At 40.8% G+C, this 17,719-nt stretch overlaps 1 protein-coding gene across 3 annotated transcripts in view; it reads right to left on the bottom strand.

Annotated features, from left to right (window-relative positions):
* Nucleotides 1-17,719, bottom strand: part of KIF13B (kinesin family member 13B) — a 157,619-nt gene that overhangs the window by 29,607 nt on the left and 110,293 nt on the right. For all 3 annotated transcript variants that reach the window (XM_083354305.1, XM_083354306.1, XM_083354307.1), the window contains 6 exons: nt 17,134-17,233; nt 15,196-15,322; nt 7,547-7,602; nt 5,953-6,077; nt 3,434-3,610; nt 320-412 (listed from right to left, as the gene is read on the bottom strand). In XM_083354305.1, coding sequence (XP_083210431.1) covers nt 320-412; nt 3,434-3,610; nt 5,953-6,077; nt 7,547-7,602; nt 15,196-15,322; nt 17,134-17,233 — 678 coding nt within the window. The remainder of the gene's footprint in view (nt 1-319; nt 413-3,433; nt 3,611-5,952; nt 6,078-7,546; nt 7,603-15,195; nt 15,323-17,133; nt 17,234-17,719) is intronic.

Here is a 17,719-nt window from a genome sequence, read left to right as displayed (position 1 = left end):
GTAACTGAACACATTGTAGATAGCATTAAGTACTAAGAAACAGGGTCTCTAAGATAAGATGAGATGAGCTGCTAGATATATATTCCTAACATGGCCAATGTTGAACTAAGAATACGGGAGAGGTTTCCTCCTGGCATATCCTCCCCTTTGAAACCTCCGTGGGAAATTGTCCCAATCGGTTGTGACCATATGTTAAAAATCCAACATGTGGATTCTCTTAGGATGGTTGTATACCCTTTAAGACTAGCAAAAGAAAGTGGTTTGTATTTGCGTGGGCATATTTAGAAGCATTATTACTTGAATTTCCCATAATATTCACCTCTGGGATATTTGAAACAATTTCAAAGGTGATTCCACAGCCAGGTACAGAACTCCGGGAAGACATTCTTCTCAGGAAACTCTGAGCAAAACCCTAGAGATGAAAAAGAGATCTTGTAGTTTCATATAAGTCAATATTAAAAACAGGTCTCTCTCTTAAAAACCAATACTCATATCAGCAGCAGATTGATTAGCATGAAAGAAAAGCAGACAGCAACAGATTAGCCAAAGGAAAGTCAAAACAGAGCCATTTAATTTTTGGAAACCCCGTTTGTGTGGTGGAAAATATTCCCTTGGCCATCTCCACGTCATATATATATTACAGATGAACAACCTGCTCATTCACCCTTAATAAAGCAACCTCCTTTGTACCTAATTAAACATATTGCTTTCATGATCATACTATCAAAAACCCCTTTCGTGGGTTATTCACCCATTGTGAAATGACTCCACTTTTGGAACCCTTTAATGTTTTTTCCCCACAGTGTGGAAAGATTGGGGATTTGTGTGGATTTAAGCAGGCTTGTGTCCCATTAAAGAAAGGTAGAGAGGTCAAACATTGCTCTGGTTCCCAGGAAGTAAATATGTGAAACTGACCCCAAATTCTTTACGCTTGATGCTTGCATCGTTATAGAATGCTGACAAGGTGACTGCTTAATTGTTGTGCTATTTTTCTTCCTTTTTTTCTACGCATGTGCATATTTACTTGTGAGATTGGAATTACTGATGCTTTGCATTGCCAACAAGCCTGATTTCTGAATCCCAGGCCACTGGGATCATTACAAACAATGATATAAGAGGATCAGAGACATTGTTTATTCTGACAGGAAGGTTCATGAGGTTAAAATCTTGACTCCTGAATTAATGCAGAGAAGTTACTATGTACTTGGAAGGTTATTAATACTGTTTTGTAATACATATTTGGACTGTGCATTGATAACAGACAGAATAGCTAAATAGCCCAGTGAGTTTAGCAGGCTGCATAGAAAATAAATTTATAGAGAATTTATGCTAATGGCTGTAACAAATTACACCAACTGAGCATCTTTGGCATTGGCTATCCATGGTCAATGGCAGAGAACATGCTTTGAAGCTTTGATCTCCAACATCTCCAATAAAGTGACCTCTAGAAGCTGAAAAGTCCCACATTTGAAATGTTGGAAAGCTGCTGCCAGCCATAGGAAAGATGAGCCAAAGATCTGAAACAATATATTAGGCCTCTTTCTATTATGGAAGGGATATATGCCTGTGTATATAAACACATGTGAGGCTGTTTTTTGGATTTCTTTCTACAGTAATCTCAGATAGTTTACCACGTGAACACATTGCTATAAGGCCAAGTAAATATAAACTGTCTCAAGCTTGTAAGAAATATGTTGGGTATCCAATTTTAGTAGCCCAAGGAGAATATCACTGAGCACCCTAGAATTATCACCCAATTTCATGTCAGTTTCTGAAAACCCACTTGGGTACCCACCAGATGTGGGTCTCAATCCTTAGCTGGCATGGCTATTGCTGAGAATACTGAAAGTAAATTTCCACACATCTGGAGGTTGGAAATGGCTGGTTTATGCCATTATAATTTACATGCTATAATAAACCAACAAGACTAGGTCTGTGGAAATGTTTACATAATCAGTGTGTCTTGAATTTGCTTAAGCATCTTCTTTCTATTGTCTCACCCTCACTCAAAACTGAGCTGTTGGAGAGCAAGGCAGAAATAAGCAAAGCAGATAAAGCACAAACCAAAGATCCAACAATAACTTCATTTCAACACACAGCAGGGAAAAAAAAGTTTCTATTACAAATGTCACCAAACAATATTGACTATGTGGGATGATGAGAGATGGGACAATCTGCTGGCAGCATAGATTTGCTGAAGCGTGTTTTGCTAACATGCAGAAAAGCTCATTAAGGTAACAACCTATCAAATACTGCCTATAAAAGTCACTATGAGATGAACTATCTATTTCAGCAGTAAGCAATGCTGACGACATGAATGACCCTCAATATTTCAGCTTCTTGCACACACAGAAGCCATACAGAAAAAGATGCTTGTTGTAAAAGTGATAATATTACTACCCTCATGGAACCTCTATGCAGCATTCTAGCAACTGCCATGGAATCAGGAGCAAGGAACAATGAAAGAAAGGAAAAAAACAGTCAATTAGATAAGGAAATCTGGCTACAGAGAATACCCCAGGGTAAAGTCTAAAACTGCTCAATAGATGGAAAAACACTATGAATTCCAATCATACTGAATACAGCACTTTCACCAAGGTCTGAGTACAAACAACTGGAGGCTAACTGATTAATCCCAAAGTCCATTTAATCTTTCATCGAAGATCTTCTGACAAAAGGAGGCTGGCTTTTTTTTTGCTAAATACACTTTACACGGTTAATAATAATTATAGTTTTGCCCTAGTATTTTCAGTCTCATGCTGAGATATTTGATGGAATAGTACCTTTCAGAATTCTAAAAGTTAAGAGCCATGAATGAATCTTAGATTACCTGTTCATTGCAACAATATGCATGCTATTATGATAGTACACCCTGCTCCCTACTGCTCCAAACCACAAAAACAAGTTGAAAGTCTTTACACATGAAGATATTTTGAAAGTATATCTGAATTCCAACATAACCATCTTCTAGGATGCAATAAATGATCCTAACCACTCAATCATACAAAAAAACCTTATTTAAGAGTGATATAAGTTCCTGCACAAAATATTTTAAGATGCTTGGATATCAAAGTTAACATCAACAGCAAAAAGATAACAAAGTATAGAGAATATCAAGTTTTACCAATAGTTTAATCCTGGATAACCATGTCTGGATCCTGAAAGGATGCTAAAATGACCCTGAATTTCCAAATATTTGGAACATAGTATTCATTAAAATCTATAAAACAATCTGATGTATTTCAGATGTATTTACAATTTCTGGAATTCCGGCAGGCTGGCTAGAGAAGGGAAAACAGGATGGGCAGAATTTTAAAGAATTTACTATTGGGATATTACATCATCTATCTAGCTAGTAGCTGTTGGAAGACCAAATGGTCAGCTAGATGGATCTTTGGCTTGATCCAGAAAGGTAATGGTTTTAATAGTGTACCTGTTTGCCATAAACATTGACGCAGATCCGCTTACGAAGGACAAGCTGCATTTCTGCTGGATGGCTAAGCTGTACTGTAACTCTCACAATCAGGTAGACTCTCTGTTCAGCCATTGTTCCTCTGCTAAGCTGTGTATAGTTGTGAACTGTGGAATCCCAGGAAGCTTCAGCTTTCACCTGCAAAATCATCCAGAAAAAATAAAGACAAACTATAGCCAGGCTGAAGTTCTAGTATTAGAAAACTGTGCACTTTGCCACTTAGTACCAATTCAAACATAGTAGGCAACTCACATAGAAAGCTTATGTTTTGTTTTCCAAAAAAGAGGACATCCCCATATATCTACCCACAGAATGTGTCTATGAAGGAGGAGGTGATGGACTACAATAACCCAGCTGGTTTCCAAGAAGGAGGGAACACATTCCAAGGAGTGGGGTGGTGTAACAGACAGCACAGTCCAGAGATGGATTGTGGAAAGAGGAAAAGATTTAGGATAGCTACTCCCTAGAATCTCTTTTTTAAAAATATATTTTACTGATATATTTTTTTACAATAACAATCTTTAGTGCTTGGTAAACAGTGTGTTGTCTGGGTTCATATATTTTAAAAAAACTATCAATAATAATTAATTACCTTTAATTATCCAAACTTTCCATTCACATACACCATCCCAATATTTTTACATTTCATATATTATAAAAATACTATACTACTTGTCTATCTTGTCCCTCTTACTGTAGGGCCCCTTTATATCCATAATTTATCTATTCTTTTAACCATATTCAAGCAAGTGTTTAATCATATAGTACTCCATCTGGTAAGTCAAATCAAATCTCTTGAATCTAACTCTAGCCTTCTTCTTTTGCCAAGTAACTTTTCAAGTCAGTGTGTTCAACTTGTCAGGGGATTCTTTCTGTATTTTTGTAAATATTGTTGGGAATAGACGAGACAAGTTAAGCAAGACATGCATTTTTGTCTCCCAAACTTTAATGATTCTTCTGTCTGCTCTATAATCCATTTTGTTAGATCTTCTTTCCTATCTTCAAATTTGTTTTGAAGCCCTGAAAAATAAGGTATCTTTTCCATTTCCATTGTTATGGCAAAATCTTGTAAGTTTTCTTTTGCTTGTATTAAGCTATGGTTCTCTTCATCTGTAGCTTCACTCTTTGGGTCACTGTCCTCTAGTTTGTGTTCTGTTATCTGGTTTGTTTGTTCATTTTTTGTCATCGTTTTCTGAGAGTTTTTAAATTTTAAGTTTAGGTTAAAGATGTCCTCATTTATGTCAACAGTTGTTTTTAATCTCATCATGATTTGACACCATTGTCATTTGAATCTGTCACAGCATTGCATACATTTCCTCCTGGAAAATATTTGCTTTGTCTTGGAGTATAGACAATATAGACAATTACATATCCTAGGATATGACTATAGCCTTGTAAACTATAATAATAAAAGTGCTTGATCACTAGCCTCAATGGCTCTGTTTGCAGTGGCTCCTAATTTTTAGGAGATCTAAGGATATAAGGCAGGAATTCAATTTCCATAAAGAGAAGGTTATGCTGATATGTTCTCAGCCATAAGTTCAACAGCGTTTGGTCTGAAATTGCTCTGAAATTATGCTATTCCTTAATATGACAACAATGGATCTACTATTCAGATGGTAAGGAATGCAAGAATGTGTACTTCTCTAAGTCAAAAATTCAGGTTTTTTTCCAATGAGGTAATAAACTTCCAGTGTATGTCTTCAAACTGAGCTCACATAATGGAAAACCCCATCACACAGCAACAATATGCACAGAAAATCTACATATTAAAGGCATTGCTAGGCTCTAACGGTCTAACCCTTCTTCACATGCTAGCTTTGGTAGGCACTAACTCTTTTTGCTTGGAGGAGCAATCATTTTCTCCACCTGCATTTATTTAAAGCAGAGTTCTCCAATCATTCCAGTTTTGTGGACTGGCTGCAGGGGGAGGGATTGGTTCTGTATGAGTGGTGGGCAAGCAAACTCATGCACATGCAGCTCCATTTGCATGAGCAGCAGGTGCACGGTTCTGCCCCTTGTGTAAATGGAGTGCACACACATCCATGCTTACTCTTGCTTGTGCAGCTCCATTTGTGCGAGCAGCGCTCGCACAAATAGAGCATGCCTGCCCATGCTTGCCTGCTGCTCACGCAAATGGAGATAAGTGTACATGCTTGCCTGCCATTTCCGCAGCCCGATTCTGAAGGGCTCAAGGCCCGGTTAGTAGGCCACAGTCTGGGGGTTGGGAAGCCCTGATTTAAAGCATAAGCTAGGAACCAGTTGACCATCTCAGTAAGAAATAACAACACAAGATATTTTCTCCTTGTTCTTAAAACTTCCAAATGATAAATTTCAAACTAGCTTCAAAATACATTAGTAGAGCGGGAGTCCTTAAGAGCCAAAAGATCATGCCAGGTGGGTTTTTCCTAAGGCTGCTATAACACCTCCCATTTGCAGCAAGAGACCCTTCCCGCTCCAATGCTTGAGTACTGCCTTACCTCACTCTCATGGTGCTTTACAATCTGTAACTCAAAGAATTCATCTTCATCTTCAGCAATAAGGGTAGCATCCCAACCACCAGCTTCTGGCTCATCAAGATTATCCTGAGAGCTGAAGTCATCTGCTATAAAGGGGGGACACAGAGAGAAAATGAGATTCAGTAAGCAATTGCTGCACACAATGTAATATTTTTAGAAAGGCTTGGATACCACAGCTATGCAAGTGGATTGGGTTCAGTTTCCAAAAGTTGTTTCAAAAGCACACAGGAGCTCCAGTGTAGTAGGGGTAGTCCTTGACATATGACCATAAGGGAGCCTGCCCATTATGGTTATATGTCATGACAAACTGATTTTATATTTTTTTGTGTAGATGTTAAACTAACATTAAAGTTGTTAATGTTCATTATAGGCACGATTTTGCTAAAAACCAGAAGTGCTGGTTTGCAGCAAAAAAACCACATTGTATTATGTGCTCACATGACCATGAGGCTGTTCCTGAGTGTCCAAAGGTTGGTCACGTGACCTGAGAAGGGTGCCTGAGCTTCAGAACTTCAAATCCAGTTTGTAAGTCCCTTTTAGCTAGTTGCTTGTAACTTCAAATGGTTTGCTAAATAACCTGTTGTGTTGTAAGTCGAGGGCTACCTGTTTTTGTCTAAAGCTATGTTTTTCAATTTTGTCAGTTTTTCAGACTGCTGGCTGGGAAATTCTGAGAGTTGAGATCTATTCATCTGAAAGCTGTCAAAGCTGAGAAACAGTGGTCTAAAGCAACTTCATCTTAACCCACGATTGCACAACTGTGATTATAAAATTGTAAAAACACAATAACTAACTCTTAGTTCCAAAGATGAGGATATTTTGTGAGATTAAATCATGTAAGCATCCTACTTGAATCAGTAAATTTATTTGTCTCAAAGAAATGAAAGGAATACCTGCACACCATAAATGATTGAGGTATCATTTAAATATTTACTTCTAATAGACAATAGTAGACCAAATTGGCCATTGGTTTGTAAGCTGGGCAAACAATCTGACTAACAAAAATGGAATATTTTTATTCTTTCCCTTATCCAGTCCTCACAAGGAGACACATGTAGAGCTTTCACTGTGAAGTTAAGAAATCTGTGTGGCTGCTCCAACAGAAGAAGAGGAAGAAGAGTTTTATGGTTAGAAAAATTAAACGGAGGACTACAGCCTGAAAGGGTAAGCACAGGGCATTATTTAGACTACATGCCCAGCATCTCTGATAGCCTCCAAGAATTTTTCAAGGTGAAAAGGTAAAGTTGCAATGCACAAAGCAAATGCTCTTGTTCTGGAGAAGGGAAGTAAAGGAGAAGAAAAAGAGGAACATATGGTTGACAGGACCTCTTATAGTTCCCTGAAGATGGGCTCCAGCATGAGTCCGAAAACTCAGAAGAGTAAATTTCTGGTCCCAGTGACTAACCCAGATTCAACCATAAACCTCTTATAACTGCTTACAGGGCTGTTTTTCACCCGTCAGTAAATACTCAGCACATCCCCTTTGTATCCCTTTTCTTGAAATTCACCTCCCTTCATATTGCTCTTATCTCTTATTGTTTGCCATGGTGAAACTTACCATTTAAATCAAGGAAAATGACTGGAATGTGTGTCTCCATACCAGGCACAGGTGTCCTAAAAAAAAACAAAAGCCACGGACCACACTGGCATATCAATGCAGGAGAGTGTTAATGCAGGACATGTTCCTGGTGATGCACAGCCAGTGTACATTACATTCAGTACCCACGTAATTCTAGGACAAGGCAATGATAACCTTGGTGAACGTAGCTTTAACTTAATTTTTTTCTTACAGATGAAAAGGACAATCAGTAATTTTCAGCGTCAGTGTTCAGTCATGGCAGAATTCTCATCAGCAAGCACACAAATATGCATGTCCATTTCAAGGAACTAGATTTTTCTTATGTGCTGTAATTTATGTAGTTAACTAAGTGCAAAGGTGCATGTCTGTCAGGGAAGGGAGAGCAAATAACTAGGGCTTCTAGTTTTCATGGACATGAAGAGAAAAGAAGATTGATCAAGTGAATGACTGAAGGCCTCCCAAACAGTTTCTGCCTTCTACAGATTGAACCAGAAGTAAGTTGTGCTACCTTTTGACAATCATTTCTCCAAGATCCAAAACATAGCTAAAACAATTGTAGGCATAGAGAATGTGGGGATATAGAACCATTTCTGGGTCAAGGATGACACTACAGCTTTGATTGATGCACTGGTATCACACTCAAATTAGTAGATAGCAGGGGCATCTGCAGATTGATTAGACAATGGAAGTCCTGCTCCCTTTTTATCTCTAAGCGACTAAAAAAAAATGGAGCAGAGTTTCTGTCGGGCAACTGTAGCCACCATCTTGACCAAAAAGGCTGGAAACTGGCAAAAAACATTGTAAATCAGTCATGTAACCATGGAATGATACAACTGGCCATGTGTATTTGTGCATGCATGTGTGCAGTTGTCAGAACCCAGAACTGGGTCATAACTAGCTTTTGAGGGGAGTGTTGTGATTCAGGGTCAGCCTGTGGGTTCAGCAGTTGGGTCGGACGACTCAGAGGAGGAGGAGGGGGGTGTTGAAGACCTTGCTGAGGGGGTTGAAGATCTTGCTGATGAGAGCCCTCAGCCAGGCCCCTCCCACTTGGTCACCACGGAGACCCAGCTGTGTGAGCCTGACAGCGTGGATGAAGATAACCCACAGCTGGCCCTGTTCAAGGACGCCCGACGCAGGAGGCAGTCAATTAGGAGTAAACAGAGGAAGGCAATGGGGCTTCTCGGAAGGAGGCAGAGAGAAGCCACGCCCTGAACTCTATATAAGGGGAATGTGTGGGGAGGGCTGGTTTGCTGAAGGCAACCGCTTGGATAGTTCGTGTTTCTTAAAGCTCCTGTTTCTTGGTTCGTGTCTTGTTTGTTTTTGTAGCTATAAATTTGGCAGGCGTAATTCCAGCCTCTTGCCGTTTGTAAAGGGGTTGTCCCTGCCTTTTCTGCAGGGCCGGTAGCAGGCTGGTACAGAACGGGGAGACTGATTGTCACTAAGCAACCTATCATTAAGCAAGTACTACCTCTATGTGTAGCATGTGAAATGATCCTATGAGATATACAGTACGTGATATCTGAAAATTCCATCTAGATCATTTTTTCCATACCAACAATTATATTTCTTACTCTACACATAAGAAAGAAGGACTCTTCCTAGGGACTCATCTCTAGGACAAATAACATTACTTATGCATTTGAAGGTGTCTTTTCACAGCCAGAAGGACTGGAAGCTTTTTTTTTTTTAAGAATACCAAGATTGTCAGGAACCCAAATTCTACATTCAGTGAACCCTTCCTATACTCTTATGGGATGGCAAAGATTGCAGGATTTTTTATATACTTACAATATTCTGAAAGGACGATTTTGCAAAATATCTCTGTCTAGTCAGGCCTTATAAATGCTGAATCCAAGTTAATCTTACATGCAATACCACAAGGAAAGAGAAGGCTTTTAAGTGAATGAGCCAGGCAATTGCTATTCATTTTTTTTCTTTTAAATCAGCTAAAGTGCAGTAGCAATAAATATTGATTCAACTCCTACAGAATATTGTAATTAAACTTTTGTTTAAAAAATCTGCTATTTTAAAGAAAGTGCATAGAAACTAAGGATTTTTCTCAAACATCCTTCATATTACTTGCTATTACATTTCCTATCCTCCTTCAACACAGCCACTGTTTAAAAATCTCAAATAGAGACCATTCCAAAGGCTGTTTAGTTGTCCTGGGGCAGCTTCCAAAATATGTATTAGATTTTCTTTTGACTTAGCAACCAAACCTGATTAATTGTGCAAATACCAAGGGCAGCCATATTTAGTGGGAAATTATACAAACCATATTCTGTTCAGTTTTACAACTGCATTGTACTGCCTCAGATGTGATGATGGTCCCATATTTGGATGATTTTCAAAGAGGATTGGACAAATTCAATGGGGGTAGTTTCTCAGTTACTACTATTGGATGTCTTGTTGTTGTTGTTAGTTGCGAAGTCGTGTCCGACCCATCGCGACCCTATGGACAATGTTCCTCCAGGCTTTCCTGTCCTCTACCATCTTCTGGAGTCCATTTAAGTTCACGCCTACTGCTTCAATGACTCCATCCAGCCACCTCATTCTCTGTCGTCCCCTTCTTCTATTGCCCTCAACCTTTCCCAGCATTAGGCTCTTCTCCAGTGAGTCCTTCCTTCTCATTAGGTGGCCAAAGTATTTGAGTTTTAGCTTCAGGATCTGGCCTTCTAAAGAGCAGTCAGGGTTGATCTCCTCTAGGACTGACCGGTTTGATCGCCTTGCAGTCCAAGGAACTCGCAGGAGTCTTCTCCAGCACCATAGTTCAAAGGCTTCAATTCTTTGGCGCTCAGCCTTTCTTATGGTCCAACTTTCACTGGCATACATTGCAACTGGGAAGACCATAGCCTTGACTATACGCACTTTTGTTGACAGGGTGATGTCTCTGCTTTTTAGTGTGCTGTCTAGATTTGCCATGGCTTTCCTCCCCAGGAGCAAGCGTCTTTTAATTTCTTGGCTACAGTCCCCATCTGCAGTGATCTTGGAGCCCAGGAAAATAAAATCTGTCACTACCTCCATTTCTTCCCCATCTATTTGCCAGGAATTGAGAGGGCCAGATGCCATGATCTTGGTTTTCTTAATGTTTAGTTTCAACCCAAGTTTTGCACTCTCCTTCTTCACCCGCAACAAGAGGCTCTTTAGTTCCTCTTCACTTTCTGCCATTAGAGTGGTATCATCTGCATATCTTAGGTTGTTGATGTTTCTTCCGGCAATCTTAATTCCAACTTTTGATTCATCTAGCCCTGCCTTTCTCATGATGTGCTCTGCATATAAGTTAAATAGGCAAGGCGACAGTATACAGCCTTGCCGGACTCCTTTCCCAATTTTGAACCAATCAGTGGTTCCGTGTCCAGTTCTCACTGTTGCTTCTTGGCCCGCATATAGGTTTCTCAAGAGACAAATAAGATGGTCTGGTATGCCCATCTCTTTAAGAACTTGCCACAGTTTGTTATGATCCACACAATCAAAGGCTTTAGCATAGTCAATGAAGCAGAAGTAGATGTTTTTCTGGAACTCTCTAGCTTTCTCCATGATCCAGCGTATGTTAGCAATTTTATCTCTAGTTCCTCTGCCTCTTCGAAATCCTGCCTGTACTTCTGGTAGTTCTCGATCCACATACTGCTGGAGTCTAGCTTGTAGAATTTTAAGCATAACTTTACTAGCATGAGAAATGAGTGCAATGGTGCGATAGTTTGAACATTCTTTTGCACTGCCTTTCTTTGGAATTGGAATGTAAACTGATCTTTTCCAATCCTGTGGCCACTGTTGAGTTTTCCAAATTTGCTGGCAAATTGAGTGTAGCACTTTTACTGCATCGTCTTTTAAGATTTTGAATAGCTCAGCTGGAATACTGTCACCTCCACTAGCTTTGTTGTTGCTCAGCTTTTCTAAGGCCCACTTCACTTCACATTCTAGGATGTCTGGCTCGAGGTCAGTGACCACCTCATTGTGATTATCAGGGACGTTAAGCTCATTCTTGTATAGTTCTTCTGTGTAATTTTGCCACCTCTTCTTAATCTCTTCTGCCTCTGTTAGGTCCCTGCCATTTTGGTCCTTTAGCATGCCCATTTTTGCATGAAACGTTCCTTTCATCTCTCCAATTTTCTTGAAAAGATCTCTGGTCCTCCCTATTCTATTGTTTTCTTCTATTTCTTTGCATTGTTCATTTAAGAAGGCATTCTTATCTCTTCTAGCTATTCTTTGGAATTCTGCATTTAATTGGGCATATCTTTCTTTTTCTCCCTTGCCTTTCGCTTCCCTCCTTTCCTCAGCTTTTTGCAAAGCTTCCTCAGACAGCCATTTTGCTTTCTTGCATTTCTTTTTCTTTGGGATGGTTTTGGTTGCTACCTGTTGTACAATGTCGTGAACCTCTGTCCATAGTTCTTCAGGCACTCTGTCTATCAGATCTAATTCCTTAAATCTATTTGTCACCTCTACTGTATATTCAACAGGGATATGATTTAATTCATACCTGACTGGCCTAGCGCTTTTCCCTACTTTCTTTAATTTAAGCCTAAACTTTGCAACAAGAAGCTCATGGTCTGAGCCACAGTCAGCTCCTGGTCTTGTTTTTACTGACTGTATAGAGCTTCTCCATCTTTGGCTGCAGAGCATATAGTCAATCTGATTTCTGTGTTGACCGTCTGGTGATGTCCATGTGTAAAGCCGTCTCTTGGGTTGTTGGAAAAGAGTGTTTGCTATGACCATCGTATTCTCTTGACAAAATTCTATCAGCCTGTGCCCTGCTTCATTTTGTACTCCAAGGCCAAACTTGCCTGTTATTCCAGTTATCTTTTGGCTTCCTACTTTGGCATTCCAATCCCCCATGATGATAAGGACATCATTTCTGGGTGTTAGTTCTATAAGGTGCTGTAGGGCTTCATAGAACCGGTCAATTTCATCCTCTTCAGCACCGGTGGTTGGGGCATAGACTTGGACTACTGTGATATTGAATGGTTTGCCTTGGATTCGAACTGAGATCATTCTGTCATTTTGAGGATTGTATCCCAGTATTGTTTTTCCTACTCTTTTATTGACTATGAAGGCTACTCCATTTCTTCTGAGGGATTCTTGCCCGCAGTAGTATACCTGATGGTCATCTGAATTAAATTCACCCATTCCTGTCCATTTTAGTTCGCTGATACCTAAGATGTCAATGTTTAGTGTTGTCATCTCTTGTTTGACCACGTCCAGCTTTCCTTGATTCATGGATCTTACATTCCAGGTTCCTATGAAGAAAAAATCTTTACAGCATCGGACTTTCCTTTCACCACCAGACATATCCACAGCTGAGCGTCCTTTCGGCTTTGGCCCAGTCGCTTCATTCTTTCTGGCGCTACTAGTACTAGCCCTCTGCTCTTCCCCAGTAGCATATTGGACGCCTTCCGACCTGAGGGGCTCATCTTCCAGCGTCATATCGTTTTGCCTTTTGGTACTGTCCATAGGGTTTTCATGGCAAAGATACTGGAGTGGTTTGCCATTTCCTTGTCTACCTACTCATTACTCATGGCCAGTAGATTTTAAACACCAGCTGCAAGTAAGTAACAACTCTGGCATGTTTGTGAGCTTCCTGTGCACATTTGGTTGGCCACTATGTGACAATGAATGCTGGATTAGATGGCCTAATAGGGCTTTTCATGTGATCCACATACATTTCTACTCATAATATTACTCTCTTTCAGGGTAAGTAACATTATACAGAGCACAAACAAGGAATAAATAAATAAAAGGCATGAGAAAAAAGAAAAGGAAACATGGCTAAATCTAGTTCATCATAACTCTCCAGAGCTTTGTAGCTTATCAGCTACATCCAAACATGATTTTCTTAGTTTTTTCCCCCTTTCTCTTAACTCTTTCACTTTTCCTTCACAGATTTGGTTCACAGTGTCATCCTCATTCTTTCTGTCTATATGACCAAATACTCATTGTATTTCTTTTGTGTTGGTCAATCTCTTCTATATTTAGTTCACACTGAGTTGGCGCCCATTAGGTTTTTGATCCTATGTCTTGTTGTTATATGACACATATAGTTCTTAAATGTCCCATTCCTGTTGCATTCAATTTACTTCATTTTTCCTGACACAATTCTCACTTTTAAATTACAAAATGGGCAGAAGCAAGTTCTTATATGCAGACATTTTCCCACCTTTCAACAAGCAATAATTCCTTGCAACAGGCCACATATCACTCACTAGTCATCTTGCACTTGCACATCTACTATTTGGGTTCTCGATCAATAACATGGTATCATTTACAAACCAAGTACAAACATATTTAAGCCTCCAACCCCTATAACTCTAACATCATGACTAGCATTCCTTATATATTACATTAAACAATCAAGAAAACATCATTCTTTCTCACTTTTACTCCCTGCCCAACTTTAACTATTTACTAGGCATTTCATTCATTCTCATGCATATCTTACAGCCACAATATCCCACTCTTACCATTTTCAGAAACCAGTCTTCTCTTTACCTTTCCACCATTTTCCAGGAGGGTAACTGAACTTTTTTACTTCTCATCCCATTGGCACAGTACTTACACTTTCTCCATGGCTACAAGCAAGTTAACCTAGCACAGTGATGGCGAACCTTTTAGAGATCGAGTGCCCAAATTGCAACCCAAAACCCACTTTTTTTTAATCCCATTTATATCCCGCCCTTCTCCGAAGCCTCAGGGAGGCTTACAATCTAAGAAGCACAAACCAATGTGCTTAGCAATAGCTTTCATTCTATGTATATGCCTGCTTATTAGGGCTTTCTCCCCCCCACAAGCAGCATTTTTACAAAGTCAGCTTATTGCCCCCAACAATCTGGGTCCTCATGTTACCTACCTCGGAAGGATGGAAGGCTGAATCAACCTTGAGCCTGGTAGGAGTCTAACCTGCACTAATTGCAGGCAGCTGGTGTTACTTAAGGAGGCATTAGCCCACTGCTCCACCAAGGCTCTCTTATTTATCGCTGAGTGCCATGTGAGATGTGGCCCACTGGGTGGGTGTGACTGGGGTGGTCATGGCAGACTGGGTGGGTGTGGCCAAAGTGGGCGTGGTCATCTCAATGTTGCTCATGGGGACCGGGCAGGGTTGGGGGAGATCGTCCTGTGGGGTGAGGCGAGGCGAGGCAGGGTGGGTATGCCAATTGCCGCGGGGCAAGGCAAGGTGAGGTAGGGGCCAGGGCAGCTACTGCCTGACACCATCAGCCCCCACACACAGAGGCCAGCGAGCGCATGGGGGCCGACGGTATCCGTCCCACAGCTTGCCAGCTCCTCAACCGGTGCACTCTGGACAGCTAGCCGACAGCTGAGGAGGCAATGCAGTGGGTCCTGCCCGGGAAAAGGAGAGCATGCGAGGACAGGAGGGACGGGACAGGGGGGGAAGGAAACTAGCTGTGCCGGGATGCATCTGGCCACGTGGGACCTCGGGCAGCTGGTTGAAGAGGGACGGTTGCCATCTCCGGGACATGAGACGCGTGCCCACAAAGAGGGCTCTGAGTGCCACCTCTGGCACGCGTGCCATAGGTTTGCCACCACTGACCTAGCACCTTTCTATTTTTTTTCACCACAAGCAAATCTAAGCAATTTGCAAAGCTAGAGATTTGCAACTTTTTTATTACAGGCCTTACCACTCAGCAGGTGCTCCAGGGATCCCACTGCCAGCAGAGGGCACCATTACAGCATTCCTCTCTTCTGTAAGGGTCAGCCTCATCTCTAACAGCTGAGCTTCTCGATCAACATCATCTTCTGATTTGTCTGGAACAGGTCAAGAAAGTTTTGCTATACACTCAATAACACCTCCAAAGATGACAGCAATGAAGGGACCTCAGGAAACCATATTAGAAGATGGCAGCATCTTCTGACTTTGTCCCTATAGGCTCAGCAGGTTAATTTTTGAAACTCAAAATACTTTTTGACCACCAAAATACCAGGGCTGTAGCCTAGATTGGGAAGTCAATAAATATGCACAAACTATTTATCTACTATTACCAAGTAAACTACATAGTTGTGTCCAGGCAATCAACAGAAATCAGATCTGACTGGAGGACTTATAGACCTTTACTGGAGATTACAAAGCCCTATCTTTCACCCTTGCCTTAAACTGCAAAGACAAATACATACATTGTTAAGGATTCTTGGGAATAATTTTTAAATTCGCTTCAACAAATGTACTAATGTATTATTGCAACAAATGTAATAATATTCTTCTAAAATATATACAGTTATAGAGAGAAAAGCCTTTGATTGTGTGGATCATAACAAACTGTGGCAAGTCCTTAAAGAGATGGGTGTACCAGACCATCTTATATGTCTCTTGAGAAACCAACATGCGGGCCTAGAAGCAACAGTAAGAACTGGACACGGAACCACTGATTGGTTCAAAATTGGGAAAGGAGTCCGGCAAGGCTGTATACTGTCACCTTGCCTATTTAACTTATATGCAGAGCACATCATGAGAAAGGCAGGGCTAGATGAATCAAAAGTTGGAATAAAGATTGCTAGAAGAAATATCAACAACCTAAGATATGCAGATGATACCACTCTAATGGCAGAAAGTGAAGAGGAACTGAAGAGTCTCTTACTGCGAGTGAAGAAGGAGAGTGCAAAAGTTGGGTTGAAACTAAACATTAAGAAAACTAAGATCATGGCATCCAGCCCTCTCAATTCCTGGCAAATAGATGAGGAAGAAATGGAGGTAGTGACAGATTTTATTTTCCTGGGCTCCAAGATCACTGCAGATGGGGACTGTAGCCAAGAAATTAAAAGACGCTTGCTCCTTGGGAGGAAAGCCATGGCAAATCTAGACAGCACACTAAAAAGCAGAGACATCACCCTGTCAACAAAAGTGCGCATAGTCAAGGCTATGGTCTTCCCAGTTGCAATGTATGGCAGTGAAAGTTGGACCATAAAAAAGGTTGAGCGCCAAAGAATTGAGGCCTTTGAACTATGGTGCTGGAGAAGACTCCTGCGAGTTCCTTGGACTGCAAGGCGATCAAACCGGTCAGTCCTAGAGGAGATCAACCCTGACTGCTCTTTAGAAGGCCAGATCCTGAAGCTAAAACTCAAATACTTTGGCCACCTAATGAGAAGGAAGGACTCACTGGAGAAGAGCCTAATGCTGGGAAAGATTGAGGGCAATAGAAGAAGGGGACGACAGAGAATGAGGTGGCTGGATGGAGTCACTGAAGCAGTAGGCGTGAGCTTAAATGGACTCCAGAAGATGGTAGAGGACAGGAAGGCCTGGAGGAACGTTGTCCATAGGGTCGTGATGGGTCAGACATGACTTCGCAACTAACAACAACAACAAATAGAGAGAAGATGCCATGTATGACAGTTCCAATGTTGCCTGTTCTATCTGTACATGCATATATACCACTCTTTCAGTCTTATATCACCTTGTGTTGAGCAGATTAGGTCTGGAGTTATTCTACTTGCTTTCCGTAATCTAAGCGCAAGAATGACTCTCCATGCAGCTGGGAATGTCCTGAAAATTTTTCAAGTTTCTTTAGCTTCCAAACAACTTTGGCAGCAGTTACAGTGGAAAATAATAAACTGCTTATGCTTACCAGGCTTTCCCACAAGTTTCTGCAGCTGTTGATCTAGATACTCTTGGCGTTTTGTAAGAACATTTAACCATTTCCTGCGCAGCCTCTCTAGATCTCTATCCTGTGAAGAAATGATATGTTTTTAAAAACAAAACATTCAAATGTAATAGTTTGCTTCTGAATGTCGATGTCAGAAACTATGCATGCCAAATGTTTTGAAGCTCAGGTCTCAGGATAAAGAAATAGCCACTGAAAATAAATAAAAAAAGTAATGTACCCTTAATTGCACTTATAAGGCCATTGGTAACCAGTACAGGTTGTGCAATAGCAGTGGAACATGAGCATAATGCCATATGCTTGTATTTGGACTGCCTCATTCTGGACCAGCCACAGCTTCAAGTGTTCTTCAAAGGCATTTCCATGTGATTGCAAAATAATAGACCAAGCCAAGAGCTAACTAGGCTGCAAATCATTGTGCATAATTACTGTGGGTAATCCCGAAAGAGTGCAGTTGATACACTGAATGGATTACCGTAGTGCAAAGGTCCTGCTCACCATGACTGACATTTGCTCTTCCAGCAAAAGCCAGGAGTCTAAGAAAGCTCCC

The sequence above is a fragment of the Vipera ursinii genome (assembly GCF_947247035.1).
Source record: "Vipera ursinii genome assembly, chromosome: 1".
NCBI lineage: Eukaryota > Metazoa > Chordata > Lepidosauria > Squamata > Viperidae > Vipera > Vipera ursinii.
The sequence above is the reverse complement of the archived record's forward strand: the minus strand, read 5'-3'. Positions and strand labels throughout refer to the sequence as shown.